Source organism: Tiliqua scincoides, chromosome 1, assembly GCF_035046505.1.
Source record: "Tiliqua scincoides isolate rTilSci1 chromosome 1, rTilSci1.hap2, whole genome shotgun sequence".
Taxonomy (NCBI): Eukaryota; Metazoa; Chordata; class Lepidosauria; order Squamata; family Scincidae; genus Tiliqua; species Tiliqua scincoides.
The window spans coordinates 171,611,022-171,630,687 of NC_089821.1; the positions used below are offsets into that span (position 1 = coordinate 171,611,022).

The 19,666-nt window shown below is 42.2% G+C and overlaps 1 protein-coding gene across 1 annotated transcript in view; it reads right to left on the reverse strand.

The window, feature by feature from the left end:
• Window positions 1-19,666, reverse strand: part of DST (dystonin) — a 312,958-nt gene that overhangs the window by 216,457 nt on the left and 76,835 nt on the right. The window contains exons 5-6 of the mRNA XM_066612418.1: window positions 18,464-18,541; window positions 13,615-13,707 (exon numbers count right to left, since the gene is read on the reverse strand). Coding sequence (XP_066468515.1) covers window positions 13,615-13,707; window positions 18,464-18,541 — 171 coding nt within the window. The remainder of the gene's footprint in view (window positions 1-13,614; window positions 13,708-18,463; window positions 18,542-19,666) is intronic.

Genomic DNA, 19,666 nt, shown 5'->3' on the forward strand with positions numbered 1-19,666 from the left:
GGCGGGGAAGCTGCAGAAAAGATGACATTGAAGCAGTGGCCTAAAAAAGCAGAGAGTAGGGAGAGCAGGTGGAGGGGTCAAGGACCTGGACTAGAGAAAGGGATAGAGGAGGTAAGCAGGTGAACAATGTAAATGCCTAGGGGACAGAAAGATGGGGGTGGCATAACTTCATACAGAACCTAGGCAAAAAAGGTTTGGGCAGGGAAACAGTGGGCACACAGGTGAAATTCAGAAGTTGTATTATGGATCATGAAGTAAAGGCGACATGAAGCGAAAGCAGCAATACAGATACAGCAGAAGAGAGAGGGATTAACAGATGTAAGGAAATTGGGGTCTGACAAGACCATATTACATGTGTACAATAACCAACAACAGAAACAGCTATAATGGTCTAAGAATGTTCAAAAATGTGTTTATCATTCTTTGTCAAGGTTATATATTTAAAACTCCAGAGCACAAGATACACCACTACTGTTTGAGGGCAAGAGGACAGAGTGATCATGCTGGTAGAAACATTTGCTGGAAGACAGAAAGGTGCACTTGTGAAGATCTGTTCTCAAGCACATATCCATTCAAGAAATGGGAAAAGGGCAGCCCAATCTAACTTGTGCTGGAACAGGCAAGCCGTGTGGCCTATGCTGAATCCAACAAGAGGTAGGTGCCGGTTGGAGTGCAACTCAGGGTAAGGGAATATCTTACCTTGTGTCACACGCCAGCTACCCCTATGGGGCTACTTGGATCTGCGCCAGCGATTTTCCTGATGCAAATCTGAGTGGCCCATGTAAGGCTGATCAGGCCAGGAGTTGGGGTTAGGATTTGGCCTGCACTGCGCAGCCAATCCCACCCCTCTCCAGAGCCCACTCGGACCGCCCACTCCTGCCCACAAATGCCCTCTCTCCACTTCCAGAACGCCTTTCCGCCCCCCTCTCCCACCCCATTTGCTGGCCTCCCCCTCCGCCCGGTTCAGATTCAGCATCAGCAGGCTGGTTTACGTCCTTGCACCAACCTAGCCAGCACAAGAGTAGTCACAAACATGCTTTACCGCATGTTTGCTACTCTCTTGGATCAGCACAGGGGGCCTGACCGGCCAAGCACAAGGATTGCATTCTTTGACACATTATAATTAGATGAACATATTATAGTATGTATGTAATCTACACAGTACAATGTGAAAACAAATAGCGCAGGAATACTTGAATGAATGCCCACAGATAAGGACCTCATCTTTTACCTAAAGTGTCAGGGATGGTGACAAGCTGAGACTAGCAATATAAGCACTGTAAATTTATCACAGATTCTACCCACATATGCCAGAAAGCCCCATCCATTATTCACTTCTCACTTCATATAGTTGTACTGAGTGCTTACCGGAAATGACAGCTGCCAAGTTAGGAGGCTCAGTGGGCTCGTCCTGAAGTCAGCCTAAGGCAGGGGTGCTCACACTTTTTCAGCTCGAGAGCTACTTTGAAACCCAGCAAGGCCTGGAGATCTACCAGAGTTTTTTTTTACAATGTTCGCGCCATCATAACATATAACATTTATGTGTACAATGTATGTTGGTGTACCTTGAGCCCCACTGAGTATAACAGGACTTACTCCTGAGTAGACATGCCTAGGATTAGGCTGTGAGGCTGCAATCCTAGCCACACTTACCTGGGAGTAAGCCCCATTGAGTACAATGGGCCTTACTCCCGGCGTTTCCTCCCAGAGGCACCTGAAGGGGGGGGTCAGCACTCCGCGATCTACTCATTTTGCCTCACGATCTACTGGTAGATCGCGATCCACCTATTGAGCACCCCTGGCCTAAAGATGCCTGCATGTTGAGAAGGACCCACCCTTACCAAAATCAATCTATCCAATAACTCACTGGATTGTGAAAGTCAGGTGAAACTTGACACGATCAAAGTAATATTTTTACCGGGCTCTTCTCCCAGTAAATGAATTTTTTTACTGGGCTAATTTAATTCTCTTTGGGTGAGAGTGATTTAAAAAAAAATTCAAAGTGCAAAAAAATCTCAGGAGGTCGCTACTTTTATAACGTCACTATATGGAACTTATTATGCAAGGATCTAGTGCATGCATCAATAAAGCTAAACATTATAAACGTGAATAAACATTATTAACAAAAAATGAAATATTGCTTAAGTATTTTTTGTTGAGCTGTATTTACACTGTTCTAATGCTACAGCACATTTACCTTGCTCCTGCTTGGTAAAATGCTAAAAGATGCATTTTCCACTGAAAACGGTGGATTTCCAGAATTAGGAAATCCTTGTTCTGGGTGGCTTTGATTTTGAAGGTCACATGGGTGTAAACGTTCACTGTTTTTCCATTCTTGGATAGCATCAGTACTTCCAGAAGAAGCCCCGTTTAATATATTTCCTTCACACTGTTTATTTAATACATGGTTTAGGCTACATTCTTTTTCAAAATGAAAGCCATCATTGCTTTTCTGGAATATGAATCCTCCTGGGGTCCCATCAGAAGAATATTCCTTCTCGTGTATGCCAGAAGCTGAACTGTCTTTTTCAGGATTCTTTTTCAGTTCTTCAGTGAACTGTCCCTCTTTTTCCTCCGACTTAGTAACTTTTCTGTTATTAGAGCAAACATCATTCCCAATGAAAGAATCACAGCTTGCCTCACTCAACTGCTTTACTTTAACAAGATCAATGGCAACTTCTGTACTCACAGGCAGATCCGTTCTGTCTATCACAGTCTTCCGTATAACGGACTTGCTCAGTGCCAACTCCCTGGAATGAGCTGCTCTCTCTTTGAAATTCCTTGTTTGGATTTGAATTTTTCCTTCATTTTCACTAATCTTTTCTGGTCCCCTTTCATCTTCATTTTGTTTTCTTCTTGACTTCTTCCTAAAGTATTTTCTTCCAGGAGAATGTTTTGCAGGACTCCAGGGAGCTTTGGCAGGATCCAAACACTGTTCTTCTTTGTCAGCCCTGACACATCCACAGACGTTCCCCATTTGGCTCAGAGTGCATCACTGCCTGAAAGACTTTGTCATTTCACTAGGTTTACAAGAGCAGAAATCATTCTCACAGAGAGAGAGTTAAGTCCTCCAGCTCATACCCTAATAACTTTCAGACTGCAACTGCCGTGCTGAGGACGTAGCCATTTTGCTTATGAGAAATGCACACGTAATAAATGTTGTGGCACTGTGCCCAGGCTGGGCCTGTGTCTGATTAGACACTGAGGCATATTTCTGGCCACCAATCCTCTTAAGCAAACATCATTGCCTCAGCATTGAACTATAATGCTGATGGCCTTTGGCAGGGATGACATAGCATTTATGAGCAGTAGGTTTTAACTTTCTCTTTCACTTGGTAAATCTGAAAAAGACCGTCAAAACACTTTTGAAACTCTTAGCCAGCACTACAGATCTCAGGCTATTTCCCTTAAGGCAGAAGAGATTTTCTTTCTGAAGTCCGATTATAAAATCTGGTTACCACTGGTATGTAAAAAGAGACAATACATTTCTTTTCCAACTGGATACTGCTTGGAAATTTGGTGTACTAAGAAACTACTAGAAAATAATTGAAAGAATCTTTAAATCGTGGAATATGAAGTTTTCTTAGATGCCAAGTAGTAGCAGGTAGAAGAAGCTAAAATCCAGCTAGAGATCGCAGAATATCAGACAGAGAAGAGATTAAAAACAAAAAAGACACAGGCAACGTCTGTAAAGAAAGCTGTGAATAATTTTTTTTTGTAAACTGGAGGTTATTTGCTGCAACAGTATAATCTTTTAAGCTTCTTTGGTTTCAGCAGGAAATCTTTTATTTCCTTTGCAGAACTGCTTCTACTGGTATATATTCCGCAGTTCTTCTCAAAAAATACAAAAACTCGCCAGGAATATGAGCCCCAAGCCAATATGTGTTGTATGTGGCAGTGAATGAACTATGATGTTCTCTATTAATTTCTTCAACAGATATGAAACTTATTTTGCAGAGTAAATAGAGGATTTCAATAAGCTGCCCCTTTTCAGGCCCCCAAAATACATCCCCAAGTTTCAAAGGGGTGGTGAGAGTACACTTAAAAAACAGCAGCGTTCCAACTGCCTCAAATGGTGTTCATGACCACATACCCAAGAACAAATTGCCAACAGTCAGAATTGCTGTGGTGCACACACTGTTGCACAAAATGGTTCTCCACTGTTGCAGAAAATGTGGAAATCCTTATGACTTCTGAATGGTAATTTGCAAGACATACTGCAATGCAGAAAACCATTTTAAAAGACCACTCTGCATCCAGCCAGCTTCTTGTTCATGTGGCAAACAAGTCATCTGAAACATTTATTATAAACATAGTCACAATTTGGGGCACTTACAACAGCATCCTCATGTAGGGAACACCAATGAACCAAAACGGAATCAGTACTTATTCTGATTGTCTCTTGTCAGCCTTATTTGCCACATACACCAGAAACAGGACCAACTGTGGCAGTTTGAATATAGTTGCTATAGCACTGGGGCATCAATATAGCACTATAATATGCGCTTTAATATATGGAGGTGGGCTTCTGCAAAGTGGTAGAGCACATGTTTTTGTTGCAGAAGGTTCCAGGTTTAGGCTCCAATATATCCAAGCAAGGCAAGCTCTCTGAAACCTTGGAGAGCTACTGCCAGTCAGTGAAGAGAGACCAAGGGCGCAATCCAGAGTGCGCCTTGGACTGGGGCAAGTCCCTTGCACCGGCCCAGGAGGGTTGCAAATGTGCCTTAAAGCACGTTTGCGCCTCCTCTAGATTTGGCTGGGCTGTTGCAGGGATGCGCACCGGCCCGCAGAGGCTAAATCCAGCCTCCACGCCGAATGACAGGGAGGATTGCATCTGGGGTGGGTGAGGAGGAGGTGGGAGAGAGGTGTACCGGGGTAGGCAGAGGGCGATCCCAGGGGGAGGTGGGCGGGGAGTGGGAGGTGGGGCTGGGACCCAGCTGTTATGCTGGATCCCAACCTCGTTCCCTAAGCAGTGTGGACCACCTCCAAGCCACTCCTCTCTCCTCTGGCTTATGCTATCTCTGGAGGTGGCGCAAGTCCAAGGAGACCCATATTCCTTACCCAGGAGTAAGGAGAAGAGTTTCCCCTTACCTCTGGCTGAACCACTTTGGACCCCTATCTTGCACTGGATACAGCACAGGCCTGCTGGCCTCCCTGCTCCAGCTCAAGATAGGATTGCGCTGCAAGTGTCTGACTCAGGTGAAGGCAGTTGTGTGTAGAACTTTTTGGCCAGGCAAACAACTACCGGGCTGCTGAAGGATGACTGTATCTGTTTGCTCGCTTCCTGGGGTCAGCACATCATGGATATCTATCATGTGCTGGATTAAAGCACTCACATCCCACCAAAAACTAACTGGATCACTGTTGACTGCATGTAAATGTTTAATCCAGAACATTACAGCAACACACAAAACACAATACAAACATTACACCACACGCAATAGGATGGAAAAAGATAGAGACCTGACACTTAATGGCAATTTAAACTTGGGAGCCCATAGCATGGGAGAAAGGCAGATTATAAATATATTAAATAAATTTCTCATTTTTAATCAATGGCTTCATAGATAGGTCTCTCATCACCACTTCTGGAAATTAATGACTTTCACTCCAACACAGTCATTTCTATCAGTAAAGAGTTAACCAAAGTGGGTTTATGAATAGCCATAAATACCCCCACATCAGAATTGCTTCTTTATCACTTGTCATCTATAGATAGATCATAAATAAAAGAAACAAGTTTTACATTACAGTAATACCTTTGATAATGCTGCTTCCTTTACCACAGTTTCATTACAGCAATTTTTGTCTCAGGCTGACTGGCAGCTACTGCAGCCAATTAAAGCAGAGTACAGTATTCTAGCCAATCAGCATATGTTTCCTGCATTATAGTCAACATTGTCTACTATAGTGCTGTTTCAGACAACACTTGGCTTTCCAGGAATGGATCTCCCATGTCATTGGAGGTATCCCCTGCATAAGAATGGCATTGTTGCTCCTCTTTTGTTGATCTATCCCAAGCTACTATGCTTAAAAGGCAAGAGTTCCATGTGTTCAATAACATGCTTGTTTTCCACACCACTCCTGTAATGCCCTGGCCGTACAGATTTAGGGCCCAATCCTGAAGTTCCAGCGCCGCCCCTCTGCCAGTGCCAAGTGTTGCAAACATGTCATAAGGTACGCCCGCAAGACTCAGCACTGGGTCTGTGCTGATGCCAGCTCAGCACCAATCCACGCTGAGCCACTGCCAGCCAAGGACCAACTGCATGCCACCCAGAGGAATGGACAAACTCCAGGCTGCGGAGAATTGAGTCGGGACGGGGAAAGGCATTCCAGGGGCAGCAGGATTGGGCAGCCTCACAGGGCCTACACTGCCTACAACAAAATCTACTTTTCACTCTGAATGAAAAGCCATTGCCAGATCACAACTCAACTGCGCAACTGTCCTTATAATTTTGCGTGTGCCCTCTGAACAGACTGCTCCATGCTATCAGCATTCTTGACCACAAAATGTAGTTTCCTAGTGAAACTAAAGCTCTCTTCAAAGTTCACCACCACTAGTTCTAGCCAATGTCATTTTAATCAATGCATACTCAGATAAAGTGGGGCTCCAGAAGAACTGCACCATGTTAACACTACCTTGCAGTCTCCCTCTGCATGTCTGCTAATCTGTGTAGAAGAATTAATGTGCAATGACATCATGATGCAGTAAAGAAAAGTCTGCCAAAAACACTCAGTTAATCTCAGCTAATATCAACTTCCTAGCTGCTTGTGTGCACCATGACATCATCTCATTACACAAAAGCCTTAATTGTATGACAGATTTCACCCCACTTATTATTATTTATTATTCTCTCTCTCTCTCTCTCTCTCTCTCTCTCTCTCTCTCTCTCTCTCTCTCTCTCAACCGTTGCTTTTAAACCAGCAAGGTTGCCTAGGTTCTACTCCTTGAAACGCTGGTCATGTTTTAATGATTTGCTATTTTTATGTATAGCATTGTAAGAGCCTTATCCATTGAAGAATAGGGGGAAATGGTTTAGTTAAATTAAAAAGTTAAAGAAAATGAAGTGGCAGAATACCAGGTAAGCCAGCAAAACTGACCAAATGAAAGAATGAGCACTTTAAAGGGTCACTCCTAATAATGATGCCACATGATTAAAACCACACCTGTAAGATAAGCAATGAATATTCTCATCTTTGTGGAGGCTAAAAGGAGATGGAGGATATGACCAATCAGTTCCCCCTAGCACCTTGGGGCTGAAACGGCTCTAAGAGCAAACTAGTTCTGCTGGAGAGCACCCAGCAGAAGAGGGGCGTGTGGTGGACTGTCCCCAATCCCACTCCTTTAAAGTGGCCTGACAAAAAGCTCAGTGATTATCATTGCTCTCCACATAGCCATTTTTCATTTCTGGGTTGGTGGGGCCAATTGAGATCAAGTTGGGCAACAAGTTGGATATAGACACAAACTACCAATAATATATTTCAAAAGAGTTTGGGGAGGGTAAGAGAAGGCATGACCATCTATGAGCTCCCCTCATCTTCCCCTTGGGGCTTTGAGAGCAAACAATGCAGGAAGGAAGGTAGGAGATTTACAGAGAGAAGTAGAATGTTGGCTTGCACAGAAATCAGCTCTGATGGCTTGTCATGCAAGCTTCTGCATGCGCCACTGCAGTTCAAGCAACAGAAGGGACTACTCGTAATGTGTACTTTCATTCGGCTCTTTCCAAACGTAAAAGGAACCATAGTCCCACTGAAAAACACAGGGTGAAGAACTATAAGTGATATTTACTGAATGTATCCAACTGTCTCTCTAGAGAAAAAGAAGTCTGTGCTTCTGTATTTTGCAACTAAACTGGCTAGCTTTCCAAGCGAGACAAAGTTGCCCTTTCCCAATTTACAATGTGTTCCATTATATATACATGTACAATATGTTCCATTATTCTCTGTTCCAAATCAGTTGAGGAAGTATCATTTGGTACTCTTACTTTCACAGTTGATATTCCAGGAACAAAAGGCACCATAAAGAATTGCTGAATTCACTATCAATTTTATTTCCCAAAACTCTGAAATCTGAAGCCCAATTTTTTCTTGAATTAAAACTAGAGGCAAATTTGACTCAAAAAGAGATACAAGTAATTCTTCAGTTTGATCCCAATGTGTACCCATCCACCATGCAAATGGAGAACACTGTAAATAATATTTCCTACAATGTCCCATCCTCTTCTCTGCCCCATCCATCAGAGCTCTGGAATGGTAACATACTTTCTAGTCCAGGGGTGTCAAACTCGTTTCATACAGAGGGCCAAAGTTAGCACTCAGGGCTCCTGCTGAGGGCCGGAAGTGATGTCATTAATGGCCAGAAGCCAGACCTTATTCTCATATAGAAACTCATTAACTGCAAATGACCAAAGAGAAAATACGCAAACCTTGATCATATTTCAAGATTTGGGAAAGCCCAATTTTCATGTGGGCTGCAGTTTCAGCGGTAACACCTCAGCAGCTGAGAGCCTGAGGGCTGGATAAAAAGCTTGTGGGGGCCGCATCCAGCCCCCAGGCCTTATGTTTGACACCCCTGTTCTAGTCAATGGTGATGCTTCTGGGATTTCCCTGCACTTGTAGCAAAAGCTATATTAAAGAATTCTGACACATCCTCCCTTGGAATGATGTTACTGCCCATGTTTTGGTGAAGAGGGAAGGAGTTAATGCTGCAAAGAAGCTCCCTGCTCCAAGGGCCATAAAACAGGAGGTATATCCCCAGAGTAATGGCTTAATTTTTCAAGATACAATTTAGCTGCTTACACAGCAGTTTTGAGATCCCTGGTCTATAACAGTCTCTGTAAAAGTCTACATTAATTCAGCCATTTGTTAAAATAATATTTGAAAAAAAAAGTTCTGTTTTAAAAGTTAATGGCAAGGAAACAAAATAAGGAAGTTCAGTTAGTGTGTACTCCAGTAATGCAAGTCTCATCAAACAAAATGGGAAGCCACTACCCTGTAAACAATTTTCCAGAATTAAAAACATAGGCTTAGAGCCAGGTAAAGTTAAAGTACTTTTAAGTCCCAAAGATTACAAATGGGAGATGGTGCTCAGAGCACCTCCAAAGCCCAGCACGTCCCATCCCTCCTCCCCAGCTCTACGCTGAATCAGCAGTGGGCCCCTCCCTATCACACTAGCTTCAGAGGCTCTCCAAGAGCCTCTGACACCAGCTCAAGAATGCCAAGTGCCCCACCCTTTCCCCACTTTGAAGCTGTGGAAAAAGTTGGAGACGAGCCCTTGCTAGCCCAGTACAGTGTCAGTGAGCCCTACTCCCTTCCCCAGGCTTGAAGCAGGTCAGAGCTCTCACATGATTAAGATGTGCCTGCCAATGGTAAGTACAATTGTAGATTCTTACAGTCCAAACTTATAGGGCTGATTCATTCTGCCAATGGAGATTGCCTTACAGGCAGGCGTAAAAATGGTTCAGGAGTGCGCAAAGCTAAGCATTGCAAAACACTGGTGGGAAGGCTGCAGAGACTTACCACATTCCAGGGGACAATGGAGCACCTGCCACTGATGGCATGTTGGCAGTGGGGGCAGGACAGGACAAGGTGGAAAATGGGAAGGCAGGAGGTGTGTTGGAAGGTGGAAAGGGTGGCACCAGGTGTGGGCAACTTGCACCAGAAGTTATCCCCTTTCTTGTTTCCCAACATGCCCCTTTCTCTTTGGACTAGGGCCAGCTAAAGAGATAGCACATGTCCAAGATGACACATTGGCGAGCAGGAGGCTTATGGGGAGGTAAGGGGAAGTATGTTCCCTTACCTCCCCCGCACTTCCCTATTCTCCTCTCCCCACCCCAACAGGATGAAGTGCCTCATAGTATCATTAACAATCTTTATGAAGTAAACTTCTTCAAAGTTAAAAGCACAGGATATAATTCAGCCAAAAACACTGTTAAGGTCCACTGGTTTCAGTGGCTGTTAAGATGCCATTTCCTGTGAGCATCTCTTCTAACATTATCCTGCTGGTATGAATGGAGAGTTCACTGAAATGCTGACTTGAATAACTGGGAGAAATATCTGAACCGGCTCTCAAACGAGCATCAGCATTTTTCATACAGACAGATGAAATGGACATGAGACAACCCTGACCACTGTCATGCATGACTAAGAAGCAGAAAGCCATTTCTCCTTTCTTTAATCATCACCATTCTAAAACATGTATAAAGCCATTGGGCTTCAATAATATTGCAACTTAGAAATTATGTGAAACTAGATAGATGGTCTAACACCTCTTCTCATGTAAATTGCTTGAAATAGAACTGGGTGAATGAAGGTGAACTGAAATAGGAGAACATTTAAGCACAGACATTGATTGCATCCGGATCCAGAGTGGCAAACAGTATCATGTTCCAAGAACAGTAACAAACTGCACAGGTAATTAAACCAGAAGCAATTCAGTTCTTGTCAAAGTTATAGCATAACTTTCCAAAACATTCTGCATGGAAGAATCACCACTACCATGACATCAAAGCTATCTTATTTCACTTCACAATCATCTTATATCACTGCTTAACCCCAATGAACAAAGCAGAGGCCTGGAGGTTTATCTTTACAAACGAACCTAATGAACCAAATGCTTAACCCCAATGGACAAAGCAGAGGCCTGGAGGTCTATCTTTACAAATGAACCGAACAAAAGAGAAAGAAGAATCCTCAAGAAGCATCCAGTCCAAAGAGGATGAGAGGTATTTGGACATCGATTTAACTGAAGTGACTAAGGCTGCAATCCTAACCACACTTTCTTGAGAGTAAGCCCCATTGAACAAAATAGGACTTACTTCTGAGTAGACCTGGTTAGTATTGTGCCCTTAGGGACACTTCAGTCAGATGTAACCAGGAATCCTTTTAGGATATATAAAAAATACCCCTTCAAAAGTTATCTTTATAAACAAGAGTTCACCATACATTTGTTATTGGGAAACACGAAGGAAATAGTGGCTTATCACATCCTACAGGACAGGATTAAATCTCAGACGTTAAACAACTCCAATTATAGATCCCTAAAATGATCCGTCATTGACCTTTTGCTGCCTGTTTTAAATCATGAGCAGATTATAACTGAAGCTTCAGAGATGGGGTTCAAGAGACTGTTCTGGAGACAGTCCAGAGGAATGCATTGGAGGAAATTGTTATTGGCCAACTGCATCCTGTTACACGACCAGAATAGGACCAAGCAGAGAATAATCACTTAGACTCAAATGTGTAAAACCCCTCCCTGTCCCAGTATTTCCCCTCTTCTTAAGATAAAGCACCTCATTAAATGTAGCTGGGAGCTTATCCCTTACTGCCTTGATTTCTCCACTGATAAGCAACAACAGGCAAAGCACTGGTCAGAAATTTCTGTGCTTTCGGACATCAGTTCCCATGGCAAGATCAGGAGAGAATTCTCAAATATTTTCCTAAGATATTTTACATAGACCAGGGGCTATTTCCAACCTATACAGAGCCAGCCTATATTATCAGGCAGAGGCATCTGGGAGCGGAGCAGCTCACCTGCATCCTGACCAGCATGCTCTGTGGCAAACAGGGGCCAATGGAAAGAGGCACTCACTTCGAGCTGTCAGAGACCTGGCAGAGAGCAAGCCCTGTGCTCTTCACCAGTGTGAAGAGGGAGAGAAAGTGGAAGGCAAATTCGCTGCAGTGGTGACGTGCAAGGCATATGTTTATCTTCTTGCCTGCAGTTACTGAGGACTACACATGCAGCAAGTGCAAACTGGTTGCACTGTTGGAAGAGAAGGTGGGATGACTGCAGGAGCACATTTCTACCTTTCACCAAATCAAGCGAGACTAAACAAACACATGCTAGAGATTCTCTAGGAGGATTTCCTACTACAGGCAGGGGGTGGGACTAGATGACCTTGTGGGTGCCTTACAACTCTATGATTCTATGAAATGTCTGCTGAAAACAGACAGGAATGTAAAGAGGGAGTCAAGCAGGCCTTGCTTGGAAGTACATTCCATAGTTTAGAATTTCAGTGCATCTCTAATTCATAGGCAGGTTCAAACACTTCACAGAAGCAAAGAAAGTGCCAAGTTATGTGTTTATTGCCATGAAAAGGGACCTTCAGAGTTCACAGGTCATTTAGGGTTTGTAACATCCCTGGTTTTCCTATGCACGTTACAGCAGAAGCACCATCAGCAAAAGCACTACTTACTTGCACCCAACATCTGAATGAGCTCACTGTAACTTTGCTCAGTTACAGAATGACAGTAGTGTGGGGGTGGGGGGCTCAACAGCTTTTCTTATGTTGAAAGCGTGCAAGTTAGGCCTAGCGCTCCAAAGTGCAGGTAATAAAATATTTCAGTGTCCCATCTTGCAAGCACAGATGTGAGGTGGTATAATCTTCATCAAAATCCAAACAGCCATCAATTAAAAATATATGAAAATTGACCAAGATACATTGTGTGCTTTATAATGATTTCTATGTCATAAATGTTTTACTATTTACAACTCTATTTCTATTTAGCTTTTGTAGTCAGGAATATAAATGTGTTCTGCAACTGTCACTTACAGAGGTATTGTTTTTAAAATACATAAATTTCAATATTAAACAAAAACGATGTGGCTTGAAGTGCTCTGCATATTTCTAACACCAGATACAAATCTATAATGCTGTACCACAGTTCCTAAGAATGCTATAATTATGTAAATGAGAATTAGGGATCATCTACTTCCAGGCATCATAGATGAGAAACATTAATACCACGTATCACAAAGATCAGGAAGATGCATGACAAAACTCAATAGCATGCTCAGTGCAATAATTCTAGTGCCATCTAGTGTGATCCACAACAACTGACAAACCCAACATTTTTAACAAGAAAATCACTGGGCTACAGCTGCTGCAGAAGCAGGTTTTGGTGCACACAGTCCATTCTAGTGCGAGCCTAAATACAATGATGCTAACTTTCCGCAATGGATTTTCTATATTTCGAAGATTTCAGAGAGACTTAGGAGCGTGATTTGTTTTCCATATTACTGTATCTAGCTGCCAATGCTGCATGACCAGGTAGACTTGGGCTCTGCATCAAGAAGCCCGGTAGACTTGGACTCCAAAGACTATTCTGGCTGTCAGCCCCCCCCCCCCACATTCTGCCTGCCCCAAATGCCCCCTCCCCATTTGGGAGGGGCCCCCAATAAACGTTGTAACCCCTAATAAAATTCTTCTCAGAGGTACTGTGCTGGAGGCTTCAGCTAAATGCATGAAACATGTTCTTCAGATGTAATTACTGCACAGTACAATTCCCCTTTTTAATTTTAATAAGAGCCCCAACTTTGTTAATGCATACTGAACTCTCAAATTCCAAAAAGCTGAACTGACAGATGTGAAAAGAGTGTATTCTTATTATCTAAATGTAGACTGCAAGACTGCAAGAAAATTTACAATCTGATGTTATTTCAAAATAAAGCAAGAGTGGCATACCACAGACAATCAATTACTACACAAACCTGACATACCACTACATGAAATTTGTTCACTGCATAAATTTAGAGATCTAGCCACATCTGAAAACAAAAGTCATTAAATACAAGAGCTGAGGATTCAATGTGCACTAGAAGTAACAACACCTTACCTGAAAGTGCAAAATTATGGTCCATATTAATCCCAAAGTCAATTTGGGATTCCCATCTGTTATGTCATCGTTCCTAATGTTCACCAGTTTCACCTATCATTTGCGACAAGAAAGAAAAAGAATTTGCAAAATAGTTAATCATATGGAGTTGAAAAATATATATTCTAACACTTGTGAGAGATTACGGTAATGGGAAGACAATTGGGATTCTCAATATGTGCAATAGTAAATACTAGGGATGGGCGAATCCAGCATGGCTTAGCTCGTGAGTCTCCACACCCCCCGCAACTTGACTCGAAAACAAGTCCTAATAGGCAGACGTTCCGAGTTGCCCGGAGCATTTTGAGTACTCAAAAAGTCACAAGTCTTTCCTTTAAAAGACTTAAGACTGTGTTTGTGGAGTTCTCTTTAAACATTCCCTTACTGTCCCCATCCCATCCGTAAACAAGATGGGAGGGGCTGGGATGGACTGCGTGAGAGTGGGGACAGAAGCAGCAAGAGGGAGGAGGGTCATGCACAGCAGCTAGGAGGCTTACTGATATGACCCAATCCTTTGCAGCTCTACTCAAAAGTAGAAGAAAAGAAGAAGAAAAAGAAAAACCAGGAGGCCGCATCATGCGAAATAACTAATTTGACCTCCTCACAGGGTCTACTTCACATTGGATTTTTAAGAGATACAGCATCTTCCACTAATGTCTACACTGGGAAAAGCTCAACAGCATGAAACAGAGTCTGCATGTGAGAGTTTAGCCAATTAAAACTAAAGCAAGCAAACTACACTAATCTTTACATAGATAATACTACCACTAATAATAATAATTACCATGCTAACACCTCTTCATTTTTTCAAGGAGCTGCGCACATGCTGACTAATTAACAATATTGAATACAATCCTAAAGATTCAATATTAAGCTTCAGTTTTATTTATAACTCCCATATCCTTTAATTTATACAGTACTTTCTAACTACTTTGAGAACCTTATTATTATGCTAAGCTTATTTGCATTATTATTTGCTTATTCGATTGGAGAGAAAATTCCCTGTTGAAAGAGAGGAATCTGATGCTCATGCTGATCAAAAAAATAATAGGGTATATTAGTTAGAAGCCAGTACTGCAATTAAAATGCAATGGCGTCTGACCTGCACGTATTATTGCAACTATATTTTATGGGAAATATTCTCCACAATTAAAACAATTAAGAAAGTCAGAAAGCCAGATTACATCTTCCCAAGAATGTTTCAAAAAACCTTCATTTCTAGCAAAGCAGCATAATACATCCTATGCATCATAGGCAAGGTGAGAGAAGCCGCAGAAAGGCAGCATTATAGACAATGGAAAAGGAAATCTTACAGTATGCATAGGAAACAATAAGTTTATTCAGACCCAACACAATTTGGGCCAAGTGACTTCCTCAGAGGCAACTCAATTAGTTGTATTTTTTTTCTTCTAATCAAGCATGTTCAGTTGTCCCTAAAGAAAAACCTCAACTCAGCAGGTATTGCACCTTAATAAACCTGCTGATTCCTGCATGGTTTCCTCTTGTCTTTCTTTCCATACACAAATTCCACAATTTGCCACTTCCAGCTCCAAAGTTCTTTAGTGTTTATTTCCTCTTGCCTTGCATTTCAGAACATACAATATTTTTAAATTTCTCATGTAAGTTCTATAACCAACATTCCAGGAGAATGATTAGTTCAAGGATCCTATAAAAATTATCAACCTAACAATGACCCTATTTCTGGAAGCCAAGACATCAATACTTTCCACTAAAGTTCTCCTTTAGGTGCATTGCTGTTTTCCTTCAGAAGTACATCTCTGCCAGTGGTACTTCGCAATATGTCAGATAAGAGCACCACCAGCTGAAAAGCAATGCCTTGCAGTAAACTGAAATAATCATGGAAGCCAGGGCTGTGAAGTCGATACACAAAACTTCCAAATTCACAGCCCAGATGGAAGCACAAATTTCATACAACAAGAAGGTTAATATCCAACAAATATAACAGAAGTGACACACATAGCCATTACAACATGAGCCAGAAGGTGGCACTGGAAACATCATATTAGAAAGCCTGTCTAAACATAATATAGACAGGAAGGATGACAAGTCTATCAATACAGGCATGCAATATACTTTTCAAAGACTCCAAAATGCCTTAAACTTGGTGCACTAGCAGACCTTTCCACCAAAATTAACCACTTTACATCCCACTCATTTCATTGGGTAAGCTCTTAAATCTCTCCCATTGAAATAAATGAAGCTTAAAAGTGCTTAAATATGGCTATAATGTGCTCATCACTGTTTCTACGGTATTTTACCAAATCTGCAACAATGGCCACTTGTAATATAAGAGGTTGCAACAGTTCTTTAATATCTTGAGTGGCACAGATTTTCATTATGTCTCCATTGTGCCCTGCTTTATGCCTACCAGGGTAGAAAAATGGTGCTGAGGAGTAGGTGGGAGGAGAGGCTGGAGTAGCAAGCGGGGGAGAGAGCTTAGTAGCGGAGATGAGGCTGAAGTCATAAATGGTAATGAAAAGACGAAATAGAGGTAAAGACAGGAGAATTGTACTGGGATGGTGTAAAGATGAGGATCCGTCTCTCCAAACCACTGTGAAATTTCACAAGCCTTTAACTCAATGTTTCTCAAACTGTGTGTTGGGACCCACTAGGTGGGTCACAAGCCAATTTCAGGTGGGTCCCCATTTATTTCAATATTTTATTTTTCATATATTAGACTTGATGCTCCCATGGTATGTGACTACATTTGGAGAAATGTTACAGACCTGTGCTTTTAACAAGCTACTATGTATATTCTTTTAATAATGCTAGTCAATGGGACTTACTCCTGGGTAAGTGTGGGTAGGATTGCAGCCTAGGATTCTTAAAAATGTTCCTGCTTGATTATGTAACTTTCGGTCATGACATCACTTCCGGTGGGTCCTGAACAGATGCTTATTCTAAAAAGTGGGTCCCACTGCTAAATGTGTGAGAACCACTGCTTTAACTAGTTGCATTAAATTCCTCTGCACTGAAAATGTCTGTAGAAAATATGCTTCGAACATATATGTGTTGTACATCTCTGTAACATGAGAATCGTCACTCAGATATGAATCACAAAGATAGCCTAGAGCCCAATTCTATGCCTGTCTACTCAGAAATAAGTCAATGTAAATTGACACTGAGGCTTACTCCCAAGTCAGTGAGGCTTATTCCCAAGTAAGTGCAGATAGGGTTGCAGCCAGGCAGCCCAATCCTGAGCTGCCTGGTGCGCAGGGCTGCAGCAGCGCAAAAAATGGCTGCCACTGCATCCTGCATGCTTCGCAGGCACTGCTGGCGACTTCTCAGGAGAAGAGGACTTTCATTCCCTTCCCCCCAGGTAAGCCGAGTAGCCCTGCAATGAGGCTACTTGATTCCATGCTGACCCTTGGGTCAGCATAGAATTTTGAGCCTTTGTGTTGGGCTGGTGGCCTGAAACAGAGGCTCAGGCCCGCCTCTCTTCCGCCCCGCTCCCTCCCCCCTGGAACGCCTCCTCCCCGCCCTCTCCCCATCCTCCCCCCGCCTCCCTGAAATGCCTCCTTTCCGCCGCCACCTACCTTACCACTGCTCAGTAGTCCGTGCAACTGCCAAGCGGCAGAGCTCCAGCACTAGCCAGCGCTGGGCTACCACTGGCAGAGTACTGGTGCTATGGTCCACAAACGTGCCATAAGGCAAGTTTGTGACAGTGCATACTGGCAGTGAGCCGGCACGCCGAGCTCAGGATTGGGCTCCTAGGGTGTCAGAAACTTTACCAGATTATCATTCTTGCATCCTAAAATCTCACATATATGTAGTAATTCTCTGGACAATTTCATACACGTTTCCAAATCTTTCAGTGAAACTAACATCAGAAACAGTATTGGAGCCATTTACAACCTCCTCAGCCTAAATGCAGGAACCAGATATTTGCTATTTATTCAGGAAGAAGACACCAGTATTGTCCCACTCCTACTGTAGTAGGAATCTAGAACTGATCCTGTGAGCCTGCTCCTTCCATCATTAGACCTGTCTGTAGCAAGGATCATGGGGTCCGTGTAGGAAAATATGTGAAGATGTAATAAGCCTCAGCCGGAGGCTGTGTTTCAGAACAGATGGTGGAAAACCACTGGTAATGATGCATAGGCATGGCTTACCTTTACACCCCTATGTCTAATGAGCACCAGTATAATTAATAAATGAATGAATGAATAAGCCACTGCTCAGATATCCTCTCTCTCCTTTTTCCCAGGAGCATACAATCCAGGAACATTAGCAATTTTGACTGACATCGCTTTAGAGGAGAGGAAACACTGGAAAACAAACTCAGGATATACACAGACAGGATATTATAATGCTACGTTTTCTAGGGGCAGTCAAATATAATATCAAACCTTCCCACTTATTTGGTTCAATAACAAACTCAGTCCAAATATCATAGCTGAAAAATCCCATTTCCTTTTTATATCATATCATCATCATCATCATCAACAGTATTTATATACCGCTTTTCAACGGAAAGTTCACAAAGCGGTTTACAGAGAAAAAACAAACAACTAATGGCCACTGTCCCAAAAGGGCTCACAAACAGAAAAGATGCAAAAGAACACCAGCAGACAGGCATTAGAAAAGACACTGCTGGAGGGCGAGGAGGACCAGTTACTCTCCCCCTGCTAAATAAAAGAAGAGCACCCACTTAAAAAGTGCCTCTTACCCAGTTAGCAGTATAACCAAATATACCAAATATACCAATATACAGATAAAGCAACAGAGAATGTTATTCCTGCTTCATCAATAAACACGTTTTAAGTTTGCTTCCAAAGTGTTCTCTTACCTGCCGTTTTTTCAAATAATCAAGTGCAATTTGTACATTCTGTAGTCTGTGAAAACGCATCCGACCTTTCTCTCTGGGCTAAAAATAGAAAATGAAGAAAGTGAGGCTTTCTATGCCACAAAAATTTACTAGTTTCAAGACTAATGATATCCTTCTGCAAATTTACTTATAATGTTCCAAGACACTCCACTGAAGGAAAATTTCAACAATACTTTTATGCAGCCTAATGGCTCTGGAGGAAAGCAACTCTGATTTAAATGATAATAGAAGTTCCTTTTTTCTGAGGCATCTTGTTCTGTGCATTTAGATACAATACAGTATCTCAGATACGTCATTGGTTTCATAGGCCATAATTTCACAAGGATCATGTAAACAGACCTTCACATCCATTATGAATTACACTAAAGGTAAGAGAGTTCTCCAACCATGAGTGGGATCTAACCATATGTTTTGAATTTCAGGATCAAGTTCATATTGCAGACATGATGCCTCAATGTACAAGGTATGTCCCTCAATAAACTAACATACGCCATGTTCATGCCTAGAGAATCTACCTTCAGAGTTGCTAATACACTACAAGAGTCCTACACAGGCAGTCAGAGTGGTACCTGGACAGCTTGTTGAGATCCAGTTCCATTCTGACTCAGCAGAGCAGGAAGGACCCAGAGGAAATGGCTCACAAGAAGGTTACCCAGAAAAAGAATATAATGTTTTACCTTTTTAATTCATATCTGGCCTTCTTATGTAGAAGGCAGATGCCCCAGTAATAATGAAAGGGATATAAGTAAACAGGACATGCTATACTTTACCTTTGATTGTTTGTGTGTATGTATTGTATATGTATTGTCTGTTATTAATTTGGAAATTTTTAAAAAATGAAAAAACCTGCTGCCCTATACAACCTATAGGACTGTAGCCCTCATGGGAAGCTGCAGCCAATGGCTCAGTAGGTCAGGGGAGCTGCCAGTCAAAAATGTTTGGGAACTACTGACTAAAGGGTAGGGCTTAAAGGTCACATCACACATTATGTAAACAGAGGTTTTCCACTGAGCATTTAATCAACAGGGAGCTGTAGTCAATCACAGCTCGCTGACAAGTGTGTCTGCATGTTCCATTTTTTGTGAACACATATTTGTTGCCTTCACATTTTACACTTTTGGGGGTATAGTTAGAATATCCGGTTTACACCTAAAATACAAAACG